At 42.0% G+C, this 26,718-nt stretch overlaps 1 protein-coding gene across 7 annotated transcripts; it reads left to right on the top strand.

Annotated features, from left to right (window-relative positions):
- Positions 1–292: 292 nt before the first annotated feature.
- Positions 293–22,308, top strand: SPART (spartin). 7 transcript variants are annotated; one of them, XM_037892396.2, is made up of 11 exons: positions 460–631; positions 3,520–3,634; positions 4,956–5,788; positions 6,901–7,098; positions 8,186–8,290; positions 12,816–12,945; positions 14,788–14,982; positions 16,014–16,172; positions 16,276–16,366; positions 18,547–18,607; positions 20,402–20,606. In XM_037892396.2, the coding sequence occupies exons 3-10, from the start codon at positions 4,958–4,960 to the stop codon at positions 18,605–18,607; spliced, it is 1,770 nt and encodes a 589-aa protein (XP_037748324.1). In that variant the 5' UTR covers positions 460–631; positions 3,520–3,634; positions 4,956–4,957; the 3' UTR covers positions 20,402–20,606. The 7 variants fall into 7 exon arrangements, with proteins under 7 accessions (XP_043387837.1, XP_037748319.1, XP_037748314.1 ...); XM_043531902.1 differs by lacking the exon at positions 8,186–8,290 and having other exon boundaries at positions 293–631; XM_037892386.2 differs by lacking the exon at positions 18,547–18,607 and having other exon boundaries at positions 396–631; positions 20,402–22,308.
- Positions 22,309–26,718: the final 4,410 nt, after the last annotated feature.

The raw sequence follows: 26,718 nt of genomic DNA, 5'->3' as shown, positions 1-26,718 counted from the left end.
CCCTTTGAACAAAATTCACTGAAGTTGATACCTGCTTAGTTACCTAGCACAGAAAATTTCACAGGAAGTTTCACAATCACAAATGCGGGCGTGTGAAGTATCAGATATAACCACAAACAAGGCTACGCTTGTGTATCACTTCCTTGCACAGATTCAACATGTGAACCCCAACAATCCCTCCCAGCCTTTCAACAGAACCTGCAATAACGTCTCAGTACCACACGGCTACGTCACCACACAACTCTGTCGTCTCCTCTTGTGACGACATCTGGTTGTCCTGTGATGTCATTGCAGCAGGAACACCATGCCCTGCGGTTGTGACGCAGTGATGTCACAGAGCATTGTGATGTCGTGCCAGACGATAACATATGCACGCCGCAGCCCGGGCTCGCCCGCCAGACCCCGATGGCGACCACGCTCGTGACCGCCCGGGCTCGCGCCGCGGCGGTGCAGCCTCGCTCCGGGCTGGGGGGCGCCGCGCCTGCAGAGGGCGCGCCCTGCTCAGGCGCCCAAAAGCCTCGGCGTGAGGGACGGGAGCAGCTGACAGGCGGTGACGTGATTCGCAGGGCAGCTGGGATCGCGGAGACAGTGGCGCAGAGGGAGCAGGTTGCTGGCGGGCGGCTCCAGTTCCGTGAGTGCCGGGTTCGGGCGGGCCTGGGTTCGGCTGGGCCAGGGGCGAGCCCGCCTGTGGGTGGGAGCGGGGTGAAGGGGCCCTGCCCCCCCCCCCACGTCTGGCTAGGGGGACTCCCTTGTGTTGTGGGGCTGGTGGGGTGTTAGCTCCTCCCACCCCGTGTCGTTCTCTGTCAGCTGTGGGGCTCATCCCTGGGCAGACCCGGCATTTGTTTGTGGGAGGTGGTTTCTAGCTGAGACCCCAGTGGAGCTGGGGGTCACCCCCCCCATACACACGCACACATTTGTGAGGCTGGAGTTGGGAGCCCCTAGGTGCCATTGTGGTCACGGACCAGCTCCCTCCTGCCGGCTTGTCGCCTCCTGCCAGCCCCAGTACACACGGATGATCCTTGGAAGTGGTAGACCCAGCCAGAGGCTTGTGGCGGTGGTCACCTATTTTGTAAACACCAGGACGACAAACTGGTACCTGAGTCTACCTGAGGGGGTGTTCTCAGTTCGCATTTCTGTACCCCACGCACCACAAAACAAATCTGCAAGTCACTTTATTAACTGACATTGCCAACGTTTTTATTGACTTGAAACGCAGAACAAAAAAGTTAATAAAACCAGATTATAGATAAAGAAGCCCCAGAGTACAGGAAAATTTAAAGTAACTTTGAAGTTCTGCAGTTTCTGTTTGTTCACACAGGTTCATTTTTAGCTTTTTCACCCATTCCCAAAAGGTCTGTAAATACAACTGACATGTTTAAAAGTACCTGTATGATTTGGAAATTTATACCAGAATAAGGAAACAATCTTGCAGTTTTACTTACACAGCACAAGTCTTAAATTCCCCTCTAATACTGATCCCTTGTTTTGGCTTAAGTGACTTTGCCAGACCCTTCTCCTAAGTGTCCCCACAGGAGACTGTGATTCTTTGAGACTGCAGAAAGCTGAGTTATCCAAAGCCGGGTACCCAAAAATTAGTGAACACTTCTGAAAACTTGACTGTATCCACTACTGCTTTAGTAATAATGGGAATAGGAAAATTGATCTACCTCATGTAAGTGTTGGGGGAATATTAGTAGTGGGTTGCATTGAACCATAGAGGTGATTAGAAATCTAGGGTCTGTTTAAGCTGTGTTAAATATAGCCCTGAAAAACATCAAACTGACACTGATTGAATAGAGTATTTCACTGAAATACAGTAAATTAACTAAAATGAGCTACCGCTTCATAGTTAATCTAGAATGAGAGTGTTTCTCAGAATGGTTTGATTTTGAAAATCATTTTGTTTTGGGTGGTTTTTTTGTTTTTGTTTTTTTTAATCTGTGCTTTGCAGTTTTGAGTGGTAGTGGTTCATATCTATCTGTCAGACTTGCTGCTAATGAAAGAGAGAATATTAATGATGATTGTTCTGTAATTCTTCTTCTTTTTTTCCATGATGACCGCCAAATTTGATGGCAGTTTTTTATATTGGGCTCATAGTGTACTTTCTGAATAGACAACACGTAGGCAGTGGGGGTGTGGGTCTTAATAAAGGCAGTGCAAATGAAGTGAAGTGAGTCATATCATTATTGGTTCTATGGCTTTTTAATTTTTTTCCCCGTTTTAAGGAAATAGGCTCAATGGCCTGTGATGGGATATTAGATGGGGTGGGATCTGAGTTACCCAGGAAAGAATTTTCTGTAGTATCTGGCTGATGAATCTGGGCCATATGCTCAGGGTTTAGCTGATCGCCATATTTGGGGTCGGGAAGGAATTTTCCTCCAGGGCAGATTGGAAGAGGCCCTGGAGGTTTTTCGCCTTCCTCTGTAGCATGGGGCACGGGTCACTTGCTGGAGGATTCTCTGCTCCTTGAAGTCTTTAAACCACGATTTGAGGACTTCAATAGCTCAGACATAGGTGAGAGGTTTTTCGCAGGAGTGATGGGTGAAATTCTGTGGCCTGCGTTGTGCAGGAGATCAGACTAGATGATCATAATGGTCCCTTCTGACCTAAATATCTATGAATCTATGAAATCCCAAATGTACTAGGATTTAAAAGCCTCCTAGAAATAGTATATTTTGAGGAGAAATTGGGAGGAAAGGGTGGAGCTATGGCCCATTGGGGTCAGGAGAGAATTCCAGATAATGGTACAGCATGGGAAAAGCCTGGAGAACAGGAGTAATAGGACACAAAGGGGTGTATTAGTCATCATGTTGCTTGGGTGCAATGTATGGGTTGGGAGGGAGGTGGTGTAAATAAATTATTTAGGCATGAGTCAGTTTGTAAACTGTCAGGTGTCAATTATATCGGAAGCCTTAAGGTTTGTATTTATAGAATCATAAGAATTACCATACCCATCAGTCCAATCCCTGACAGTGTCTAGTATTAGATGCTTCAGAGGAAGCTGAAAGAAATCGTACAATGGACCGTTAAACTTTAACCTGCCCATAGGAAGAAAATTTTCCTAGCCCGTCAGTTAGTGATTGGTTTATACCTTGAAACATGAGGGTTTAAATCCTTCATTAACTATCTGCCTAATGTAATTGTGTCTAATGTCCTGTCTAATATAATACTGGATGTTCTCAGTCATAGAATAGGCTAAAACTTTTTTGAATCTCACTAAGGTCTTGGCTTCAAAGATAACATAAAGAACGACTATATTTGTTAACTACAACTATATACATTTATTTAAGCAATTATATAGCTTAATTTAGATTCTTATTTCTATATTTATTTCATTATATTAAGATGGTGCATCTGTTATTTCTTATTTACTAGATAATGAACTTTTTATTCATGATTTGTGTCTAATTGAATTCCATTTTCCATCCAAATTCAGCTGAAGCACAAAAACAGCATTTTTAAGTATTGGTGGGAAAAATCTGGTAGTTTCATTTAATCTCTAATTGTTGAAATTTACAGGAGAGGCTACACTCTGAAGAATGCTAGATGACTGATGAATAGTCTGCAAAACTGAAAATAAAAGTAATTAACCCAAAAGTACAACAGAGACTGAAAGACTGTCATTTGGAAAAAGGTAAAGACCAATTTTTCGTCCATTATAAAGAATGAAAATGAAATAGATGACTTTTAGTGCCACATTTATAAAGCTTGACCTCAAAAGTTAAATGTTCTTCCCTGATCTGTTCTACTTAAAAATAGTCTTTAACTTACTAAACTTTATGAGGAGGGCTCATTAATTCAGCTCATAATTTTTTATGTCTTTAAAGTATTTAATAAAGTAGAGTGAGTGTAGGCCTTCATGTAAGTTGCTGCCAATTCCAATTTAATTTTAAATAAACTTGTCTTTAAAATAAATACTTTTACTTAAAATGAATTTTTAAATTAAAAAACTCCTCCTGCTTGTTGCTTCTATTAAGGCTTTTTAAGACGCCCAAATGTAGTATCTGGAGTTTGTGCTCTCTCCTGGTGCTTAATTTTTAGACAAGTAATAATTGACATAAACTATTTACAATTGCAGGAAATGAAACCCGTCAGAACCCTCCAAATCTTTGAGTTCCCTAGATGACGAGGGTGCGCAGCACTGTGCAAAGTCCCACATTAACTACCTGAAACTGTTGATTAGTGTAAGAACTGGGGGTCTAGTTACAGTATAAACAAAAACATTTTAATGTGAAGTACAAAATGAACAAATTGATCTTGTCCAGAATGTTATATGAGAATTGGACATGTAAAAACTTCTGTTATATAATAAAACCATATTTGTCTGTATACTAAACCTATCAGCAAGAGAAATGAAACTATAGTTTTAGAAAACACATTTTGTACAATAGCTGCAATATATAGTGTTGCATTCTGTTTTGAGTTGCACTTCATTGTTTTTGTATCTTTCTGCACTTATCAAGAAGTGCTGAGTTGACCTAAACGAAGATAGGGAACCATCACAAAATTTTAGTAATGGAGGGTCTGTGCATATATATCTACTGGAATTACATTTCAGTCATTATACAATATTCTGGAACATAAACCCTTTCAGCAGCTTTTCTCTCTTTAAGAAGTAAACACCTTTGTGGTGTAAGCTCCTCATTTTGGATTAATCAGATCTGATTAATACAGGGTGAGAGTTCTTAATGAGCTGGAGTCTTATTTTCTAATCCAAAGGTTAACCAGAAATGTGTAATAGAACAGATCAAACTTTGCACCATGCATAGATACTTTGGAGCTAAGACGATTTAGAGTGCTCTTGTGAAATTTATTATACTGGCTTCAACAAAAACAAGTTTTATTTTATAAGAAGTGTCTCTTAATTGACTGCAAACAGTTCTTACTGCATGCCTATAAGGATCAGGAAGGTATGCCTACACTTAGTCATGCTAACACTATGTTCCAATTTGCAGTAATGGAACAAGAACAGGATCCTGCTATTCTAGAAGATGAAAACATTAAAGCTATTAAAGAAGAGTTCAAGAAAGCCTTTATGTTTGTCAATAAAGGCCTGAATACAGATCAATTGGGTCAAAAGGAAGAAGCCAGGAACTACTACAAGCAAGGACTTGACCACTTGCTTAGAGGAGTTAGCATTCCATCACAAGGTCCTGAATGTACAGGATCCCAGTGGGACTCTGCCAGACAAATGCAGCAAAAGATGCAAGAGACTTTACAAAATGTTAGAACTCGACTGAATATTCTAGAACAAAATACTCTTGCTAGGCAAACTAATGCCACCACAATGAATGTGCCTCTAGAGGTGCCCAAGCTATACCCAGTGATTCCCACTAATGAAAAGCCAGCAAGGCCCCCTGCACCTAATTCTCTGATTCCACCATCTGGGCCTCCTGCAGCAAATGAAAATGTTGCAACTACAAGCAAAGGGCAACATCCAGCAATGAGTCCTTCATCTCCAAAAGCTCTCTCTCTACCACATGAAGCTCCTCCTGCGTATACTCCTCAAGCTACTGATGGACACTATACTGTATCTTATGGTACAGACTCTGGGGAGTTTTCATCAGTTGGAGAGGACTACTACACAAAATGTACTCAGCCGCCTCCCCTTGAAAGTCTAGGAGTAGATGCAGATGAATTGATCCTGATTCGCCAAGGAGTACAGATATTCTTTGTGACTCCTGATGGGCAGGTTAGTGCTCCTTCATATCCTGGATACCTGCGCATTGTGAAGTTCTTGGACACTGATGGTGCAATGGCCCAGAATCGTCCGCCAGCGTTTCTTCAGGTAACAGTTGGAGTGTTGTTTAACTTTAGAATACATAGTGTCTATTACCAATTTTTGTATATGGGCTAGAACTTCGTAATCTGAGCCATTTTGGCTCTTCCACTTCTGAGCCAAAACCTGCTTCTCTTGTGTTCCTATGAAAGAACCTGTACAGAGAACTACTCCTTCACTAGCTATATTTATTGTAGGCATAGATGTCACTAAAATATACTGTTCTGTCTGTGAAGAAATAGCTCTTGTGTCTGTCTGAGAGTTCCAGAACACCAAATGTTTCAATGGACTGCTTTTTTGGAATGGGTTGGCTTTTAACACTTTTTTGATCTTATAGAATTTGTTTTCCCTTTCCTCAGATAAATTTGACCTATTGAATGATCTATTGCTGTTAATTGCATCCGTGTATAAAGGGTCAGTTTAAAATGGACTTAAGTATTTAACTTTCTAGCTGAACGTGTCAGTATGGTTTACTTGGATAACCGCTGCACAGTTCTGAATTTGTGGTGTATGTCCAACCTTCTTATGTAAACTAGGGATGGAACAGACATTTTTAGGTTATCTAGTCCATCTTCTTGCCAGTGCAGCACTGTTTCCTTGCGTACATTTAGTACTAGTTTTTCCAGCCTGGTTTCCAACTTCAGTCTCCTTTTGAGAGAGTGTTTGTTTGGATCTTCTTATCCTTGTCTACAAGGGGGAAGTATTCCCACCATTGGTTCAGCTCCACAAGTGTTAGCAGCACTGGAAGCTCTAGACAGCTCATTAGCAGCCTCTTTACGCTGTCATGTAAACTTGCTCTGAGTGGAGCAGAATGGCATAGGGACTGTAAATCCAGCACCTGCTTGGTATTAGGCTCCCTCTACTACTGAAGCTGGGCTTCCTGTGTCTTAGTAAATTAATTTTATTTGTTCCTTATTAAACTTTGGTGGCAGTCTATATTGAGAGTGATGTATCCCAGCAATACACTTTTCAGGATCATTTGAGGCTTTTTAAATAAAGCTACATGGGAACTTTGGAGTCTGATGCTAATCTGTACAGATCCTTCAATTGACATTACTTTGGGCTTATTGAAAAAGCATGATTCTTTAATTAATGCAAATAAATTAATTTGTCACTTTCAGGTTTGTGACTGGCTGTATCCTCTTATGTGCAACCAATCTCCTGTTCTGTGCTGTAATACTGGGGTCTACATGTTCCCTGATTTGATGTCGCAGGTGCCAGGATCCCATGTGGGAGTAGTGCTATCTTCAGAACTCCCAGCAGCTGACCGAGAGCTTTTTGAAGATCTGTTAAAACAGATGTCTGACCTCAGAGTCCAGGTAAATTCTAGGGCAGTGGTTTTAAACAGACAATAAAAGATACAACAAATTGTAACTGCATAACAGGCATAACTTTGGGGTCTTACCAAGTGATCCAGATCATGCTCTTATGTAAGCTGGGCAGAGTAATATGCATTTTAATACAGCCAAATACAAAGGTCAGACCTTTAGAAACAACTATTGTAGGCAGTATTTAAGGATGGGGGACTATATCATGGAAAGCAGTGACTTGTAGGAAAATGCTCAACTGAACGTGAATTCCCCAAAAAGGCTCATATGATTCTCCAGGGAAATATTGAGTAGAAGGACGCTATTATCTCTGCGTACAGCACTGGTGAGACCGTTGCTTGACTACTGTGTCCACTTCGGTTTACATTTTTAAAAAAGAATTTAAAGACAGTTCAGGTAGAACTTCAAAAATTATTAGAGAGCTGGAAAGCATGCTTAAACAGAGTTTCAAAGAGCTGAATCTACTTAGCTTACTGCAGAGAAGGTTAAGAGGTCATTTGACCAGTCTATAAGCGCCTACACAGGGAAAAGATCTCTGATATTAGAGGACTCTTTAACTTAGCAGTCAAAGGAATAACAAGATCCAGTGGCTGGAAGTTGAAGTTAGAAAAATTCTAATTCAAAATAAGATGAAAATCCTTAACAAGGAGGATAATTAAGCATTGGAACAGCTTCTCAAAGAAAGTGGTAAATCCATCGTCACTTAAAGGCTGTAAATCAAGACTGGTTGCTTTTCTAAAAGATATGCTCTTCTTCTTTTACCACCCAAACTCAAGCTCAGGAGTGGTCATGAAAGACCCAGTCCTGCAGTGTTTTATGTGCAGGTAGCCCCCTTTGGCCAATATAAAATCCTGTTAACCTCAGTGCAGCGCTGTGTTGGCACAGGATCCTGTATGCAGAGCACTGCAGGATTGAGGCATGACTTAGCAAGGAAAAATAATTTTGTCCACTACAGGAATTACTTGGTGAAATTCTGTGGTCTGTGTTATGCAGGAGTTCAGACTAGCTGTTCATAGTGGTCCTTTAATGGCCTTAAAATTCCATGAATCTATTAATTTGCCCTGATATGATGATGCAGGTGCCAAGATCCCATGAGGGAGTAGGATTATCTTCAGAACTCGCAACAGCTGACAGAGAACATTATGAGGATATGTTAAAACAGATGTCTGACCTCAGAGTCCAGGTAAATTCTAGGGTAGTGGTTTTAAACCACTGATAAAAGATGCAAATTGTCATTGGGTAACAAGTGTAACTTTATAGTGTTTAAAACTGTCAAACGGGCTTCTGTGGTAGTGGTGTGCTCTGCCACTAGGGAAATGCAAAGGTGAATTCTGGCTCTCGCCCCTTAATCTAAAAAGGGCTTTGAAATGCTGCTTACCCCTTGGGAGGGGGTTCCTTCTAGTTAAGAAAACATCCCAGCAGCATTCTGTAGTCAGTCTGCTTGTGATTACGTGATAGCACTGAATACCATCTCAACAACATTTGGTGGAAGGATGCTGGCAACAATGAGTGGCTGTGGAAGGAGTTTAAAATGGGGGAAATTCCCAAGGTTCTGCTGTGGATTATTACCTGTTTAGTGCTGATAGTGAGTCAGCCTGCATGGATGCAAAGGACTACTGGAGAAGAGGATGAGTGGGGAAATATTTTAGGAATTTTAAAGCAATATGATTTAACATATTAAAAATATCACAAGAGAGAGGAAATAGATTCCCTCAATTATAATGTGTTCTATGTAGAACCCCATTTACGGTAGCTTAATTTTTCTCAAAATGTCAGCCTTCCAACAAGTATTTCTATAAAGGTTCTAATATTGGTAGAACAAGCTGCCAAATGTCAAACTCAAAATATGTTATCAAATTGTTTTTGCTCTGGAAAATATTGTATATTATTTACTGCCTACAATATGCTTAGCACAGTGCAATACAGTAACTCCTCACTTTACGTTGTCCTGGTTAATGTTTTGTTTTGTTGTTTTGGTTTTTTACTGATCAGTTAGAGAATATTCTCATTTAAAGTTGCACAGTGCTCCCTTACAATGCGTTGTTTGGCAGCTGCCTGCTTTGTCCACTGCTTGCAGGAAGAGCAGCTCGTTGGAGCGAGCTGGTGGGGGCTCAGAACCAGGGTGGATCGGCAGCTGCCCCGCAGTTCAGGTGTCCCTCCCCCCACTGCCATGTGCTAATCCTGCCCTCTGCCTTGGAGCTGCTCCCAAGAGCCTCCTGCTTGCTGTGGGAGGGGGGGAGGATGCTAATGTCAGGATGTCCCCCTGCCCCCCCCCCATCTCCATAGAGCAGGGGAGACATGACAGGGTTCAGGATGGAGGGAGCTTGCTGGCAGTAGCTGCTGTCTTAACTTGTTGATCTAATTAAAAAGGCAATGTACTTAAAGTGGGATCAGTGTAATTAAAGAGGCAATGCTTCTCTCTCACACACTGTGTGTGTGTGTCCGTCTCTCTCTGCCATGCTGTCTACTCCCTCCGTTCCTGTTGCCTTGTAGAGTGTGAGGTTACATTAACAACGTGTTAACCCTTGAGGGCTCAGCCAAGTGCTAGTTCATCATTTAGCAGTAAGGCATTCCCTGGGAAATATCCCACCCTCTGACTCCACCACCTCAACCGAGCTTCACAATCATCATTGCTGTGTACTGTAGTAAATTAAAAAATATAGTCTTTTGTCTGGCAAAAAAAATTTCCCTGGAACCTAACTCCCCCGATTCCCACTAATTCTTATGGGGAAATTAGATTTGCTTAACATCATTTCGCTTAAAGTCGCATTTTTCAGGAACATAACTACAACATTAAGTGAGGAGTTACTGTACAGACAAATAGTCCCTGTTCTGAAGAGCTTGTGATCTAACAGAATGATATTCAAAACATGGGAGGATGATTTAAAAGGTAAAATGAAACAAAACACTGACTTTTCATTTTTTTTAATTAGAAAGTCACTACTTCTGTGACACGAAAGTAGTAGGTGTGGTAGCTTGGCATATTGTGAGAGCATTCTTTCCATAGGGAGCAACATAGAGAAATGCATGGGAAAGTGTTGGGAAGGAGACAAATGGGACATGAAGCCTGGTGTAAATCATGGAACAGAGGACCAAAAGGGAAACCCAGCAAGAGACAGATCTGAGATGTAGGCAGATTCATGAAGGGATATATCCTCTTGGAATAATACGTACATTTGGATTCAATAATTCAATTTTGAATTGCAAATGGTCAGTACAGTATTTACTAGGAAAGTAAAACCTTTTTGCCCTCCCCCCCTTTTAAAATACTTCCGAAGCTGCTGGTCTTGATTTAATACACAACAATATATAGCGAATACCATATATTTTTAGTATTTGCCAGCGGTGTTTTTATCTGTGTCCATGATCAGTAAATCCCACTCCCTGACCTTGTAAAATACTTTCTCCCTTCCTCTTTCTACTAACCAAGTCCCCTAATGTTTGTTGAGAGAGTTCACGTGAGACTATTATAGTGTTACAATAAAAACATGGAAGAGTTGTATTTCTTGGCTTTCTGTAATGACTGATCATACTTATGAGCTATCACAAAGTTCTAAGTTATTTCTTTCATTTAGGAGACACTGCTTTTCAATTACAAGACTTCTCAGCAATATGCTGAAATAGGATTTGACTTGAAGCGTGTTTGGTTTGTTTGTTTGTTTTTTAGAAAAGCATTTATCTTTAAAGTTCCTCTGTGTTGGCAGCCAACTTTTAAGACTATTTTAAAGTGTTTTATCAAATCCAACATAAACGTTCACACTGCCTTGTCTAATTTAGATGTTGATTTCTAGAACCTTTTAAACTTTTAGTGTCATGAGTGGGGGAAAGCATTACAGAGCCTTGTTTGTTGGCTCCCGAATGCTAACAATTTAGCTAATCGTTTTTTTATACAGTACTGATGAGGACGTAATTAGCAACTCTATATAATGTCATGTGTAACAAAATTACATGAGTTTTACTCTACGTTGCAAAACAATTTTTGCTTTATTATGAGTCACTTAAGGAGCTTACAGCATAGAGAATTAGTCGATGATACAAACCATAAAATAACTTATCTCGGTCCAGCTGTATGTGTAAAGGGTTTTTATCTAACCAATGGTATTTTAATTGTGTATATACAGGACAGTGTACCCCAGTGGCGGGCAACCTGCAGCCCACCATTGGTGTATGCACTCGAGAATGTGATCCTATACTGTTATCAAACAATAACTGGTCATTTTCTTGGAATTGTGACTAATATACTAAAAACACTGACATCAGAATGGTAGAGCAATACTGGAGGTGAATCTCTGCATGCAAATCGTACAGATTATGTTGCAGTGTTTATCTTCCGGTAGTATGTTGTTTAGTATCTCTGGTTGTTGAACAGGAAACTGAGAGAGCTCATCTATTTTTTAGAATTCCTCTCTGTTCACCTTTCTCATATTGTAATAGTCCTGTTCCAGTCCCCCATTTGACTTTATTTTCCAAAAATATTTATTGAAATACACTTCCTCAGATTCTCCTGTATAGTATTGTTTTGTATTTTTGTCTCTTATTTGATGTGTGTTCCTGGATGGTAATTATAACCATTCTTTTCCATTGGTCCCAGACAAATCTCTCTTTTTTTTTTTTTTTTTCTTTCAGAACTTTAACCAATCCTCTTTTCAGCTATATCGATTACTTTGACCCTCCTGGTATTTAACTTGTACTAGTAGTATTTACTGTTGGAATTTAAGTATTGTTAAAACTCGCCTTAAGTTTTTCTGCCCTCTTTAGCTAGAAGTAAAGTCCATTGTATACTATATATAAAATCATATTAATTGCAACAAAGTTGCTTTATGAAAAACAGTAGGCCCTGCTGCCTCTGAGTAATTGACAAATGTTGCAGCCTAATCCAAAAGCTTTAGAATGTTAGAGATGAAGGCAGGTAAAGCAGCCCCCCTTGGCCTGAAGAGAAGGCAGCATCATGCACCACTTCATAGTGTTCCTGGCTGTACCAGTCTGTAAAAGCTCCAGCAGCACATGGAGTGAATAAGTGTCCTTTTATTTATAAATTTGGGAGGAGAAAGAGCAAATTCCCAGCAAAGCTGTATTCTGTTGTTGCAGCTGGACTCTCTGGGCAAAGATAGAACCGACTGGGGCTGCAGCTCCCATACTGAACAGTAGCAAAGCGTTGTCTTCCCTCTTAAAAAATTTAAATGGAAAGATGGACATGCTTGTATTTTTTTTCTTACATTAACCCCCCCACCCCCCAAGAGTTCTCAGCTATGTTAATTGACCAAACACTCCTGTTTGTAAGTAAATTTCCACTCTAACTAGAACAAGGAAGTCTACAATTTTTGTTCTAAAATGCTTGTTAGAGAAGTTTCTAAAACAAAATTGCTGTGGAAAAAGTCACTGAATCTCTTGTTTGTGCCATAGTAACACACACGCTTTCATCCATTCTCTGCTAATTTACCTCAGAAATAAGGAACTTAATCCCAGCTTTTTAAAGATATTTAGATGTTGCTCTGCTCAGTGTTGTAATGCCTAAGTCTCAAAAGGGCAACAGGGTGTAGGAGCCTAAGTCACTTTTGAAAATGAGGCTTTGGCTCCTAAGTGACTAACACCTAAATACCTTGATCTCCACTACTATGGTTAATGGGGACTATCTAAAGTCCCTAAATAGGATAACTTGTTAGCTTGCTAAACACTTCATTTTCATGAATGTATATTTAATCCCTTAGCCTTTGGAAGCTTCAAGTGATGTGAATAACCTGGCCCAGACTGTACGCATCCAACCAGAGCCTGAAGGAGGAGAGAGAGAAAGAGAGTTACCTGAGTGGAGTGAGAAAGTAGCTCATGGAATCTTGTCAGGTACTACCAGAATGAGGGATTATGTTTAATTGTCTTGCCAGTAGGGTTTAAACACTGTATTTTGATTTAAAGGCATTGTTGCTGATGAACATTTTAGGGGGCTGGGGGTAGGGGAACTAGATCCACAAAGATGACTTAGGCACCCAGCCACCTAGCTGAATCCATAGCCTTGAGTAAGGCACCCAGATTTCCTGTTCAATGAATGCATGGGGAGAGTTAGGTGCTTAAAAATGGGATTCACTATAGATAGCACAGAGTGGGGGAGCCACCTAAACTAGCCAATAGGAAATATTTAGGAGAGAGGTATGACCTCAGCCAAGCTCACCAAAGGGAGTTAAAAGAAAAGGACTTGTGGCACCTTAGAGACTTGTGGCAGGAGAGTAGCAGCAGCGGGAGGGAACCTTTTGCCAACCAGTCACGAAAGCTTATGCTCAAATCTGTTAGTCTCTAAGGTGCCACAAGTACTCCTTTTCTTTTTGCGGACACAGACTAACACGGCTGCTACTCTGAAACCTGTCAAAGAGAGTTAGGCACTTAAATAGGGGTCAGAGGAAGGCACCTCCCTTCAATCAGGATTCACAGCCTTGAATTTTCTCACGGACATAGGACTGACCTGGCTTAGGCACCTTTCTCACAAAACACAGAGGAGAAGGTGGTACCTGGTCCCTCCTTGCACCCAATAGCCAGGTGGTTAGAGCACCCGCCTGGGATGTGGGAGACCCAGGTTCAGTGCCCACTCTGCCTAAACTGGAGCAGATACTTGAACCACAGTCTTCCACCTCCCTGGGTGAGTGCCCTAATCGCTGGGCTGTAGAGTGTCTGTCTGTCTCTCTCCAATGAATATCTATTTTATACAAAGTGGAACAGCTTCAGAAGCTGAGAGCTTCAGACTACCGCATAGCCACGTGGTTAGGGCACACACCTGAGAGCAGGGGGACTTGGGTTAAAGTCCTTGCTCCTCTCTGGCAGAGTGGGGATTTGAACCTCAGTCTCCCACATCCTGAGTGAGTGCTCGAACTACTCAGATATACAGTATAAGAGGGGCACCACCATCTCTTCTGTTTTGTATAGGGCCTGATCCAGTAGGCATGCCCTAAGACCCTCTCTGAGGTGAGATTGGTGGGGAACATCTAATCTGAGATCCCACCATGAGTTAGGCACCTGGTGTCAGGGTTTGGACAGCTGTCTGCATACCCATGATCAGCAGAAATGTCGGCACCTAGGACTTTTATCAGCAGAAACGTAGATACCTACAGGGTTAGATGGCATCAGAGTAAGGGTTCTGAGAATCAAAATGTTGGACTTAAGTGCCTAAATCCCTTTGTGGATCTAGCCCTGAATGATTCAAGCCACTGAAATGAAACTGTTTTAGTCCTTTATGATTATGTTAGAAAATGGGCATCTGATATTTTTTTTCTTTAAAAAGAAGCATTCTGCAAGGGTTCTGTACTCCAGGTATGAAGTGACAGAATAATAAATTTGTCTGAGACGTTAGCAGGAGGGTTAATGAAGAGATATGGATTACATTGTATCCAGAATGCTAATGATGCCCAGCTCTCTGTCTATCACACTTGACCCTGATGGAGCAGAGTTTATATGAAATTGAGGCTTGGATGAGGGTTAGCTAGGTATGACTGAAATCTGACACATTGGAGATAATGTGGGGGTTAGGCAGATAACAGAAAGAAGAGTTGTAGAAATTCATTCATATTAGCTTTACTTCCTCAGTCAGGTGCTGCCATTTGCAATTTTAGGTATGTTACTAGGAGGGAGGAGAAAATACTGCCACAAGTCCAGTCTGTAAATACTACACATCATAAGGTAATTATTTTTGTTTTGAAGGAGCATCCTGGTTGAGTTGGGGTTTGGTCAAGGGAGCAGAATATACTGGCAAAGCAATCCACAAAGGAGCTTCCAAATTGCGAGAACATATTCAACCAGAAGAGAAACCTTTGGAAGTCAATCCAACTGTAGCAAAGGGGTTTCATGTAGCAAAACAAGCTACTGGAGGAGCTGTAAAAGTCAGCCGTTTTTTGGGTAAGATGTTCTGCATCTCAAAAAAGATGTTGCATTGAATGTGCAGACTGTAAACACACCCTGTTTGCTTGGGTTTCTGAAGTGCAGTAACTAAATGAGTTAATGAACTGACCTCCTTTACAGATCCCGTAGTTACTCCTGGTTATCATTAGTGTGAGATCAGAATTAGCCCCAAAGTATCATACTGTATTTGGCCTTTTAGAGAGCAAGGTTGGCTGTTTTTTTCCTAAATCCAAAGATCAAGCATATTACTCTGTCATGCATTTCTGCAATCTTAATGTTAGATTGGAATCTCCATATTGAATTAGGACCCAGTGAGTTGGGTATTATAGAGTCACGTGGAGGAGTTAAAGTAAGAGACAATATGTGCCCTCCTGACCAGCTTCTTTCCATTTAAACAAGGCAGAAAATGGAAAGGAGGGATTATCTCCAATTTATAGATAGGAGACTGAATCAGAGATTTGCCCCAGATTGAGTTTATGGACTGGTCCACACTAGAAGTGCTCCATTGGCACAGCTGCACAGTGTCTGATGAAGACCGCTCTCCTGGCAGCATAACTACTCCACCTCCAAGAGGTGGTTGCTATGTTGATAGAGCGTCTCCTGCCGACGTAGCACTGTCCACACTGGTGCTTAGATCAGGGTAACTTGTGTCACTCAGGAGGAGTGGCTTTTTCAAACCCCTGAGCGATGTAAGTTATCAGCGTAAGTGTAGACCTGCCCTATGACAGAACTAAAAAATTAACCTAGATCTTGATTTCAAGTCCAGTGCCTTAACTGCAAGATCATCCTTCCTCTTTAATGGGAGCTGGGGCTGCTCAGCATCTCTGAAAATCAGGCCACTTCTATTTAGGTGCCTAAATATGTATTTAGAAGCCTGTCTTTCTCATGAATGGAATAAAATTGCAATAATTTTTTAGACTTTTTAATAGAACTTTTAATTCAGTGAACCAAACAGTGTACTCCTCCCCCCCCCCCCCCATTTAACAAGAACTTTCAGACTGAGTCTGAATACTTTCTCTGTGTGTTAGTTGAAGGGGTGTGTTCAGTAGCAAGCAGTATTGGAAAAGAGTTAGCCCCACATGTGAAGAAGCACGGGAGCAAATTGGTTCCTGAGTCGCTTAAGAAAGACAAAGATGGAAAGTCCACTTTTGATGGTGCCATGGTGGTAGCAGCAAGTGGAGTTCAAGGTAAAAAAAAAAAAAAAAAAAATTTCTAAATACATGTTGTAAGCTACATAATTCTTTCACTTTGCAATGCTTTGTCTTAAACTGTTTTTGATTATATTTACAGGGTTTTCAACAGTATGGCAAGGTTTGGAAAGTGCAGCAAAATGCATTGCTAATAGTGTTTCAACCGAGACTGTTCACACTGTCCAGCACAAGTAAGTTACGTTTTTATCTACTTAGTAACTTGTTTGTCTCCTACTATAAACTAGGATTATGTCTGAACAATGGCCAACATACAGGCCTGCTTATTAAACTTTTAGCTTTTACAAAATTATAGCAAGTCTTACTATACAGAATAAAATCTCTTTGCACTAGGTATTCAGTAAATGAACAGTGACAGATATGCCCTCTACCTAAATCTGATTATGTAACTGAGTAAATGTCCCTAATGCAGTGGTTTTCAAACTTTACTGGGGATCCAGTTGAAGAAAATTGATGCCTGTGACCCAGTGGAGCTGGGGATGAGGGGTATGGGGTGTGGGAGTGGCTCAGGACTGGGGCAGAGGGTTCAGGTGCAGGGTTGTGGGGTGGGGCCAGGAATGAGGGGTTCAGGGTGTGGGATGGGTCTCTGAGCTGGGGCAGGGGTTGGGGTCAGGTCTCTGGGCTGGGGATGCAGGCTCTAGGGTGGGGTCAGGGATGAGGGGTCTGGGGTATAGGAGGGGTTCCAGGTTTGGGAGGTCTCAGGGTTGGGGCACAGACTTACCTCCAGCGGCTCCTGGTCAGCGGTAGGCTTCCCACCTGTCGTGGCACCATGCACCACGCTGCGCCCCGGAAGTGGCCAGCAGCAGATACAGCTCCTAGGCAGAGGCGCACAAGCGGCTTCGCATGACTCTTGCCCGCAGGCACTGCCCCCATTGGGTGGGGACTGTGGGGGGAGCCCCATGGCCTCCCCGCTTGGACGCGGCCAGCAGCGGGTCCGGCCTCTGAGGCACAGCGCGGTGTTGAAACAGGTAGGCGCTTTTAACATCCCGGTTGGTGGTGCTGACCAGAGTGCAACCCAGTGCCTGACATGCCATGACCCTGTACCCAAAGTTTGAAAAACGCTGCCCTAGTGGATTTATTAATTTAGACCACAGAGCTAAAAAAAAATAAGTACAACTTTGAGAGATGTAGGTAAAATCCCATTCAGATTTTGGTGTGTGTTTCAACACTTTTATTTAAAAAAAAAATCCATGTCTAGCTAAAATACTAACTTTGAATCACTTCTAACTCTGGTTCAGTCTTCACTGCTTTGGTTTACCAAAGTTTAACAAAAGTTCAGATGAAGATGAGAATCTGGTGTACAAGGAAGGAGTTTCAGCTAGAAGTATGTGCAAAGGAGGACATAAAAGGGGAGTTAAGGAAGGAAACTTAAAACATAGGCCTCAGCAGTACAGATATTGAGCAGAGTGTTTAAAGTTAGGGTGGACATAAATACAGATGTTGCCAGAAACAAGTAAGCCAGGGGAGGAGGATAGGGGGATTTAGGAGCATGTGGTACTGTGGTGATGGGAAGATGGTAGAGAGCATCTGAAGAGATGAGAAAATTACAAATGGGGAGATGATAGATTGAAAGGGTGCAGGTGGTGGTCTGGCAAACAATACACTAGGCATGATCAGAAATGGGAGGTTCAGTAAAGGCACTTAGGTAACAATGGAGTCAGTGACAGATCTAGCAGCAGCCAGGTAAAAGTGTGCTCTTCTGATCTTTCTGCATTTACATGTATCAAAGAAGCAGGTAAGACAATAAGCAGACAAACAATATAGGGTAGAGGTCACTGGTGAAAAGTCCAGGTTCTGTGGTGGTGCATTTCTGTGGAGGCTGTGAATGTACTCCTGGAATGCATTTTGGGTAGACAGCAAGCAGGTTGGTGATGGGTCTTTTATAGGCAGCTGCAAGAAATGCATTAAGGCTTATGGTAGGCTGGGCAGAATGCCTGCAGGTGGCATGGAAAGAAAATCCTTAGTCTTTACCCTAGATACAATGACGTCATTTTAATTGAGCTTTTCTGTACTCCCCACCCTGTAGGATGAGGTAATTATTTCAGAAATATCTGCAAGAGCTTTGGTTGAAATATTAGTAGCTGTTGCTATTTGCAGATCTACCGATTGGGCATGTCTGAGAAACCTGCTTAAAGACGGGAGTAATCATCAGTCATATCAGGGCTTTTATTGTGTGTTTTGTTCCATATGTCATTTTAGAACAGTCTGACTAATCAAAACTGCATCACTGTTATCTGGCTGTCTAATGGTATCTTGCTCCTAATGGACTGTCATACTTATTTCTAATAGGAAGTGGCTGGAGGAGCTGTATTAGTACTCTGCTGCCATTTAAAATCATATTTTTTTATTTTAGATATAAAAATAGGAAACATGGAGATCAGCTATCAACAGCCACTAAGAGTGACAAGCAATAAGTAACTAAATTTTGCAGTTAACTAAAACTTAGTGTTTGATAATTGAGGATTCCCCCCATCACTTGCATTTGGCTCTATCCAAACATGTTTTAAAATCCTGCAAGAGATCTTCTTAAGCTCGTTTCAGTTTAGGTGGCAGAACTGTGTCTTTTCTATAAGACAACTGTAAAAATCAGCATAATGGACAACATTAAAGGAACACTATCAGGTTTCCACCAAGCTACAAGTGCTCTGGATTTGAATGTAGCTGCAGAACTACTAGCTCTGTCTGGGTGCAAGTGAAGTAAGTGGCCTCTAACTACTAAGGTTCTTATATAGGTGTCCTTCATTCTAGTATCTGAGTGCATCTTGACACATTTAAAAACAAACCCTCTCAGTTGAGGCACTGTATAAGATTTTGAGCTGGGGTGAAGAATCAATTTATCAAATCTTGTATATAGGGCTTAAGAAGAAAGCTAAATTGACTGTACACTCTGCCACTGTATGCCATAAGCAGTGCAGCTACCTGTTGCAGTGATGCTGCAGCAAACTTATTTAGTGTATCAAGGATGGAAATAACTAATCAAACTGGCAAATATTTACTCCTTTTTGCTGTCAACTAATTCTTTGATCTGCAAATTACACCATAATCATGATTAAGGCTGCTACTCTATCTACAGAGAATATTTAAATAAAAATGAGTGTTTTTCCTCATTTAGTTTCAGTACTTGGTTCAGCCCTCAGTAGCCAGGGCTGCTCTTCTAGTGTGAGATAAGGACCCAGACTTTGGTTCTCCTAACATAATACATTACTTCCACCCTTCTAAAAAAAAAAAAAAAAAATCCTAGAGAACTTTCAGACACTGGACTGTCTAATGCAACAAAAATATTATGGCCCTGACTCTGAGCTGGACCTTGCAGGAGGCTCAGCCCAGATGGTAGAGCAAAGGTGGTTTAGCACTGCTGGGATTCTGGGATCACCAAGACTATTTCTGGCCTGCTCTTATTTATGCATGGCTACAATGCATCCCAAGGGGCTGTGTGGCAACTTGGAACAGCTGGATTGCTGAGTGCTCTGGCCATTCCCCTGTGCTAGTCCAATATAAGGATGTGTTATGCTGGCCCTACATTGCTGGAGAAATTCCCAAGTGGGGAGATCTGGTTGCTTATCTGCCCCCTTAGGCTATAGAAGCAGTGTAAGAGGCTGGAACACAGCCCAGGATTGAGACTTATGTTTTGAGTATGTTGGACTAATACCTCCCCTTGCCAGAATCTTCTGATACCAGGACACTGCTGACTGAGGCTTCCCAACTATAGAACTTCTGTCTCCAATTCATCTCATTTCCTTTATTCGCACCTGTAGGGGGACAGACAGATTTTTTTCATCCCCCAATACCATTTACACCTAACTTCTGGAGAAAAGAACAGAGCAGTAGTTGGTATTCTGACACTTGAAAAGAAAGTTAGGGAATTAATAAGCCTTGTGACAGATTAGCAGCCATAATATGAATTTTAGCAATTTTTAATTTCAGTGTTTAAATATTTAAACTCAGTCTAGTCAAACTTGATCTGGGTTCTTTCATTTTCTTTGTGCTATGCATAAACTCTTGCTTTGGGAGTGAAGATTTCAAGAGGGGTGAATTAATACAATCCATAGTAGCTGTACGCTTGTGAAGACCCCATACTGAAACAGATTTACAACCATGTGGCCTTGGGAAGCAAGGGTTTGTGCATAAGGAAAACTGAATGAACAGATGACTTCACTTGTATTAAAGTTTAAAATGTATTTTCTTATCTACAAATTTTTTTTTTTAAGGTATGGGGATGATGCAGGCCATGCTACAGACAACGCTATGAATTCTGCAATCAATGTTGGTGTGACAGCATTTAACATTGACAACATTGGTATCAAAGCTATAGTGAAGAAAACTGCAAAAGAGACTGGTTATGCTGTGCTGGATGAATATAAAGTACTAGAAAAAGAGAAAAAGGATGGAAGATAAAACAGTTAATTTCTCAAAGCCTTACAGTATGGATGTAATTTACTATTTTAAAGTAATGGGATAATGCTAATCTATAATGTAAGTATTTATTTTTCCTAATTGTCTTTACTAAAACTAATTCTTTACATACTTGAGAACTGAAGGCATAAAACTAGCCATTTTCTCTGAGATGAAAGTATCCTTCATTTAGCATTTCTGCAATCATGTATCAATCTGACCACTGGAAGGATATGGATTTAAATTACATATAGTACATTCAGTAAAAAAAAATCTTAATCTATTAATTCAAAAACTCCATTTTTCAAAACATAAAATGGAACAGTAACATGGATGGAAATATGAATTTGTTTTGAGTATTTTTGTAACTCTTTTGTAAAGAAAAAGGGTTGGTACTCTGAATAGATCTAATAGGGTTTATAGTTTAATTCCACTTTTAATTATTATGGTTGAAATTAATTTACCAAGGCAGAATTGTCTTATCTAATTATATGCACTAAAATTAGTTTTGGGTTCCATCCTTCAGTTTCCAAAGACTAGGGAAATTCCTTTAGGACAGCTAACATTTAAATAGCAGCTGAGCTAATGACCAAAGTCATATTAAAAGAAATGAAAGAGCGTCTGGTAGCCTCCCTCCTTTAAAGTTAAATGCTTTTCAAAACAAATATTTATGCAGACCAAAGACTTAAACCACACTGTTTATTAGGGTGACAAGTACTCTCTGTACAAGAGAACCAACTCAAAATTAATCAGAATATTCACAAGTTGGCTGGAAGGGGGGGGAGGGAATCAGTAATTCTGTGAAATCTGATTTTTTTTTCTTTGGGGCGGAGGAACTAATTCCATATTACAAAAAAAATTATTTTTGGTAGCTATCAGGGTGAGACTGTATCCAGGAAAAAATTTTCTATAGAAAAGCTTTCACTGACCTTTTACACTGCATGTGTTTCACAATCCAACTGCAATGTCTTCAGAAAGTTTTGTAACATTGGGTATTACTCTGATTATTCCATTAGAGGGCAGTATTTGAAATTTGTTTGTCTACTTCAGTATCTAGTATTAAATGCCAACGATTATTAAAGTGAGCTTTCAGTCATGGTAAGGGCATGATTTCATGGGCATGAACACAATGAAAAATTAATTTCTGACAACTATCCCAATGAATGTAATATACATGCTGCTTTTTGTAAGTAGTTACGTTTTGCCCAGTTTCTACTCAGACATGAACTGTCCTGATGATTCTTGTATACCGGTGTTCTACAACAGCTTTGTGTAGTACACAGGAGTGTAGTACATATGAAAAACTCAGGTCATTCTTTGCTACTGACTCAAAAATTCATTACTGGGCTTCACAGCTGCTATACGTTCCAGTCTTGATTGAACCTGTAGTGGAAACAAAATGACATTTACAAACTGTCCTTCACATTGATTGCATTTATTCATGAGTATCAGCCAGTCACACAGTTAAGTCATTTTCTGCAATTAAAGTCTATACTAATGGATTAATAGAAAGTAATGCATTTGTGTGGCTATTACATGCCTGCACCTGGTGATGGTGAGAAGTATGAGGCCAAGAGAGGAACAATTTGACATAATTCCTAGAGTGTCTTGTGGAATTGAAATTATAAATAAAACAGCTTGACCTATGTGCTTAGCATTATTATGGATGCAGAGCTACTGTGTGTATTTTCTGTTGTGAGAAAAGTAAAAATCTGGGACTTTTCCTGAAGTGACAGACAAGATCATAACCTTCACCCAGGTCTACACTAGCAACTTTTACTGGTATAGCAGTGTCTATTAGGGTATGGGAGCGTTTTGGCAAAATTTCTATACTGGCAAATACCCTGGTCTAGATGCAGTTATACAGACAAAAGTGATTTTGTGGCTAGTTCATTTTGCTCACTGGACCAGTATAAGGTATGTCTTCACCAAAAGGGCTTGCTTACCCATAGAGCTGTATTGATTGATCCTTTCTAGTGTAGACTAGGCCTTAGTCTTGTAACCTGCTTCTGTCTCTACCTACTATTTGCTGCTTCAAGAGCAGGCAAAACATTATTCAAATTGCCAATCCTGTAATACTCAAAAAAGGAGAACAGGATATTCCTTTGAGCTTATACCATAACCCACAATGTTCTCAAACAGTAGTATACTCCCTCCCCAGGACTAGGAGCTAGAGCCTGACACTCAGAAGTTAAAGGGGCCTTGGTCTGGCTGTATGGGGTGAGGAGTGAGCACAGGGCCCTAGGCAGTTGCCCACTTGCTCATCTGTAAGGCCAGCCCTGCTTCACACCTCAAAGTGACAACCCCTGCCCCATACCAGGCCACCTCACTTCTGTGCTGCTGCTGGTGGTGCCGCCGCTGCCTTCAATGCTGGTCTCCCAACTCTGTAGTCTGGTCTCCCCTACAATAGCCAGATTTCACAGTCCATGATCCATTTTTCATAGCCATGAATTTGGTAGGGCTCTGGGTATGTTAGAAGATGTAGTCCCTTTCAAAATAATAATACAAGTACTATATCTAGCTTAGTAGTTCATTATATTGCCATATTTCTCATATTAGCTGGCTTGAGTCTGCCTCTTCCTTTTAGACTCCTGCCCTATTTAAGGTCTCTGCTATAGTGAATCCTGTCACAGTTAATTAGGCCTGAGTCATTACTAGTCATACTTAAAATTGATTTTTCTCCAGTGTTCTCTCCAATTTAAAAATCTAGTGTTCAATGAATTCTCAATGCATGATAGCAGGAAGCATGCAGGAGCAACTATTTCTAAATGCAGTTACCATACAGTTTGCCTAAATTTATGTTACTGACTGAGGATTTTAGACAGTTCTGCAATTCATTTGCATCTCAGATCATTCACTGTTGAGAATAATAGTATCAATTATAACTTATTAACACTGTCAAAACCACCTTCTGCCCAGATGTTTTCACCAAATTAACTGACTTTCAACTCCAAGACCCAAGCTAACAGTGTTTTGGGTACAAGACCAATTTGTATTCATTGAAAACATTGCTTATTTTTCTCTCATCACTTTTAGATTGTTAGCTGTTTAGGAGCAGTCTGTCCCACACTGACAGCCCTTCACTCATTACAGGAACTACCACAATACACATAAGAGACTCTAGATCCTCATTCTTCTCGTACAGCATGAGAGGGAATTATGCCCACAGCCACCCAGAAAAGAGAACCAAGAGCCAAAGCAAAAATGCTTGTGTGATCTAAAGCCACATCAGATGTTTTTAATTGTGAATCCAGTAAAATTTTTAAAAATACTACACAATACATATCAGATTAGACCAGTGGCTGTTAATGTTAGCTGTTTTGGGCTTTTCAGTCCTGATTGGTTTAACAAATTAGGGCTTGTCTACACTTACTGGGGAATCGAGGAGGAGCAATCAATACAGCAGCAGTCAATTTAGCAGGTCTAGTGAAAACCTCCTAAGTCAACTGCAGGCCACTCTCCCGTAAACTCCTGTACTCCACTGGATCGAGAAGAGTAAGGGGGAGTCAACGGGAGATCATCTCCTGTCTACATCACATAGTGTGGACCCTGCACTATGTAGATCTAAGCTACATCAATTTGAGTTACGCTATTCAAGTAACTCAAATTGGGTAGCTTAGACCAACTTTTCCCCTTAGTGTAGACAAGGCCTTAGGGGAAGATCGAGCTAAGTTATGCAACTTCAGCTACGTAAGTCGATGTACTTAGATCTACTTACCACAGGGTCCACACTATGCTATGTCGACAGGAGACGTTCTCCTGTCAACTCCCCTTGCGCTTCTCATTCAGGTAGAGTACAGGAGTCAACAGGAGAGTGCTCTGTGGTCAATTTAGCGGGTCTTCACTAGAGCCGCTAAATCGACTGCCAATGCATCAATCGTCATTCGTCAATCCCCTGGTAAGTAGAGACAAGCCCTCAGACTCTCTAGTGCTACTTTATACAGTGCTTATTATTAATATTGGTATTGCAGTAGTGTCTACTGGCCTCAACTAAGCATCAAGGTCCACTGTGCAAGGCCCTCTCCATGCAACACAGCAACAGTCCCTGCCCTAAAGAACAGACAATCTTAAGTGTTAATTGTTTCTGTAAGGCTAAATAATTAAAAGGCTAAAAATTCATTACATGTCTACTACAACACTTCACACATAAAGGTGGTTTAGACAACAGTTAGCTTATCCTACCTGGTCAAAACTCTTGTTTAACTGGGTCAAAGCTATATCATGCTTTTTCATTAGTTTCTGGTGTTCTGCCAAGCTGTCTGCTTCCTTTGTGAGTTTCTCTAGACAAAACAAAGTAGGCAAGGCATCAAATATGTGGCCATTAAAGCAACAGCTGAGCAAACGCTGTAATAATTTACATTTATTTGCAAAATAAGTTCCAGTCAAGTTTTCATACCATAAACAAGTCTGCAGAGTAAGATGCAGTGCTTCATTCTGTTTGGTGCCTTCAAACCTGACCTCACATTGTACTCTTATAAAATCCTCCCATCTCTGTGGCAACAGTACTAAACAGAACAGCTATGGAGGAACTACTAGAGCATATTTGGCTGGCAACAGAGCACACCTCCCTTCTATTACACTCTGCATAGTCCCTAACCTCTTCTAGTCTATAACTGTAGGAGAGGAAGGGTCCATTTGTGCCATGGAAAAAGTACTGTGTAGCCTGTGCCATGACAGGTTAAGCTTTGATGCAAAGTTTAAAATTCCCATATGCTGCAGGATACTTGGTACTGTCGCACTCTGCTGACTCCCACAGAGGCAGGAACTGGTTGCAAAGCTTCCCTCAGTGTTTTACTTAAACTATTGCAGCCCCTTAGGCACATGAATCTATTTGGCTTGAACCGGGAAGTTACCCATGTGGTAGCTGACTCAGGCCTTGGCTACACTTGCAAGTTAGAGTATTAAATCAGCCCCAGGCGTTCTAACTTCTGAGGTGTCCATACTGGCAAGACACACAGAGCGCCTGGACTCTGCAGCTGGAGTGCTCCTGATAATCCACCTCCCGGAAAAGCATAAAGCTTGCTGTGCCCCCGCTGAAACGCCCCTGTGTCAGTGTGGCTGACGTGTTGCATTACTGCACTGTGAGTGGCCTCCAGAAACATCCCATAATCCCCTGAAGTCAAGTGGCCACTCTTCTCATTGTTTTGTACTTGGCTGCAGGCATGTAGATATCCCCTTTCAAAGCTCCGTTTCTGACAGCTGGCATGCTTAACTGCTCCCAGACACAAAGCAAATCATTACTGTGGAATGCTGCTGCTGCAGAGGCAGGTAGGTGGGTGTGTGAGAGAGAGAAAGAGAGAGAGGGGATGGGGTGGGGGCTGATGGGGTTTCCCCCTTCCCTCTGCCCAAACTTACAAGACAGCATGCTGACACACTCTCTCCCCCCACAGACACACTCCTCTGTCACATATAAAAAGCAGGCTGCAGCCACTTGCATGCTGGGCTAGCTACAATGCACTGCTCTTTGTGGGGTTGCAAGAGCTGCTAATGTGGCCATGCCAGTGAGGGCAGTGCTTTCTCTGCTGCAGTCTCTGAGGGCTGGTTTAACTCCCGGCCCCCTCCATCTGGCAGTGTAGCCATGCCCTCAGTTCAGTCAGCCAAGCTGTGCCACTGCTTCGCCCCGGACCCTGCCCTGGCAGTCGGGCTGCAGGCGCACCGCCAAACCAACACGGTACCCGCGTAGCTTAACCCCGCGGGTGGGGCCGCTCTGACGGGAGGGTGGCCGGGCCCTGCAGCCCCCCACAGCGCTCCCGAGACGTCCCCTCGGTGAGCGGCCCCGCAGCCGGCGAGGCGCGGCGGGCCTGGCAGACAGGGCGCTGCCCCACGCGCGGGGCTCGCCCGAGTGACCAGAGCAGGCCGCGGCCTCCCGGGAACGACCTAGGGACCACCGGGACCGGAGGCCGCGCCTCGCCGGGCGCATGAACCTGCCCCCGCGCTGCGGCCGGGCGGTGCAGAGCGGCTGCCCGGCGCGGCCCCGCCCGTTACCTAGCGCGGCCGCCATGCGCCCGTACGCCGCGTCCGAGGCGGGACCCTGCGGCGCGCGCGCAGCCATGCTCAGCCTTTGCCGGCGCTGCGTCCAGCGCAACCGTCAGAGAACTGGCTGAATTGAGTCGCGCGCGCCTTCCCGCCAGCG

Source organism: Chelonia mydas, chromosome 1 (genome assembly GCF_015237465.2).
Source record: "Chelonia mydas isolate rCheMyd1 chromosome 1, rCheMyd1.pri.v2, whole genome shotgun sequence".
NCBI lineage: Eukaryota > Metazoa > Chordata > Testudines > Cheloniidae > Chelonia > Chelonia mydas.
This window is presented reverse-complemented; position numbering and strand designations above follow the sequence as displayed.

Coding starts and splice junctions, on each gene's coding strand:
- SPART (XM_043531878.1), top strand. CDS start 4,913: ATGCCTACACTTAGTCATGCTAACACTATGTTCCAATTTGCAGTAATG. Junction 7,099..8,185: donor TGTCTGACCTCAGAGTCCAG/GTAAATTCTAGG, acceptor ATGATGATGCAG/GTGCCAAGATCCCATGAGGG. Junction 16,173..16,275: donor AGCAGCAAGTGGAGTTCAAG/GTAAAAAAAAAA, acceptor TTATATTTACAG/GGTTTTCAACAGTATGGCAA.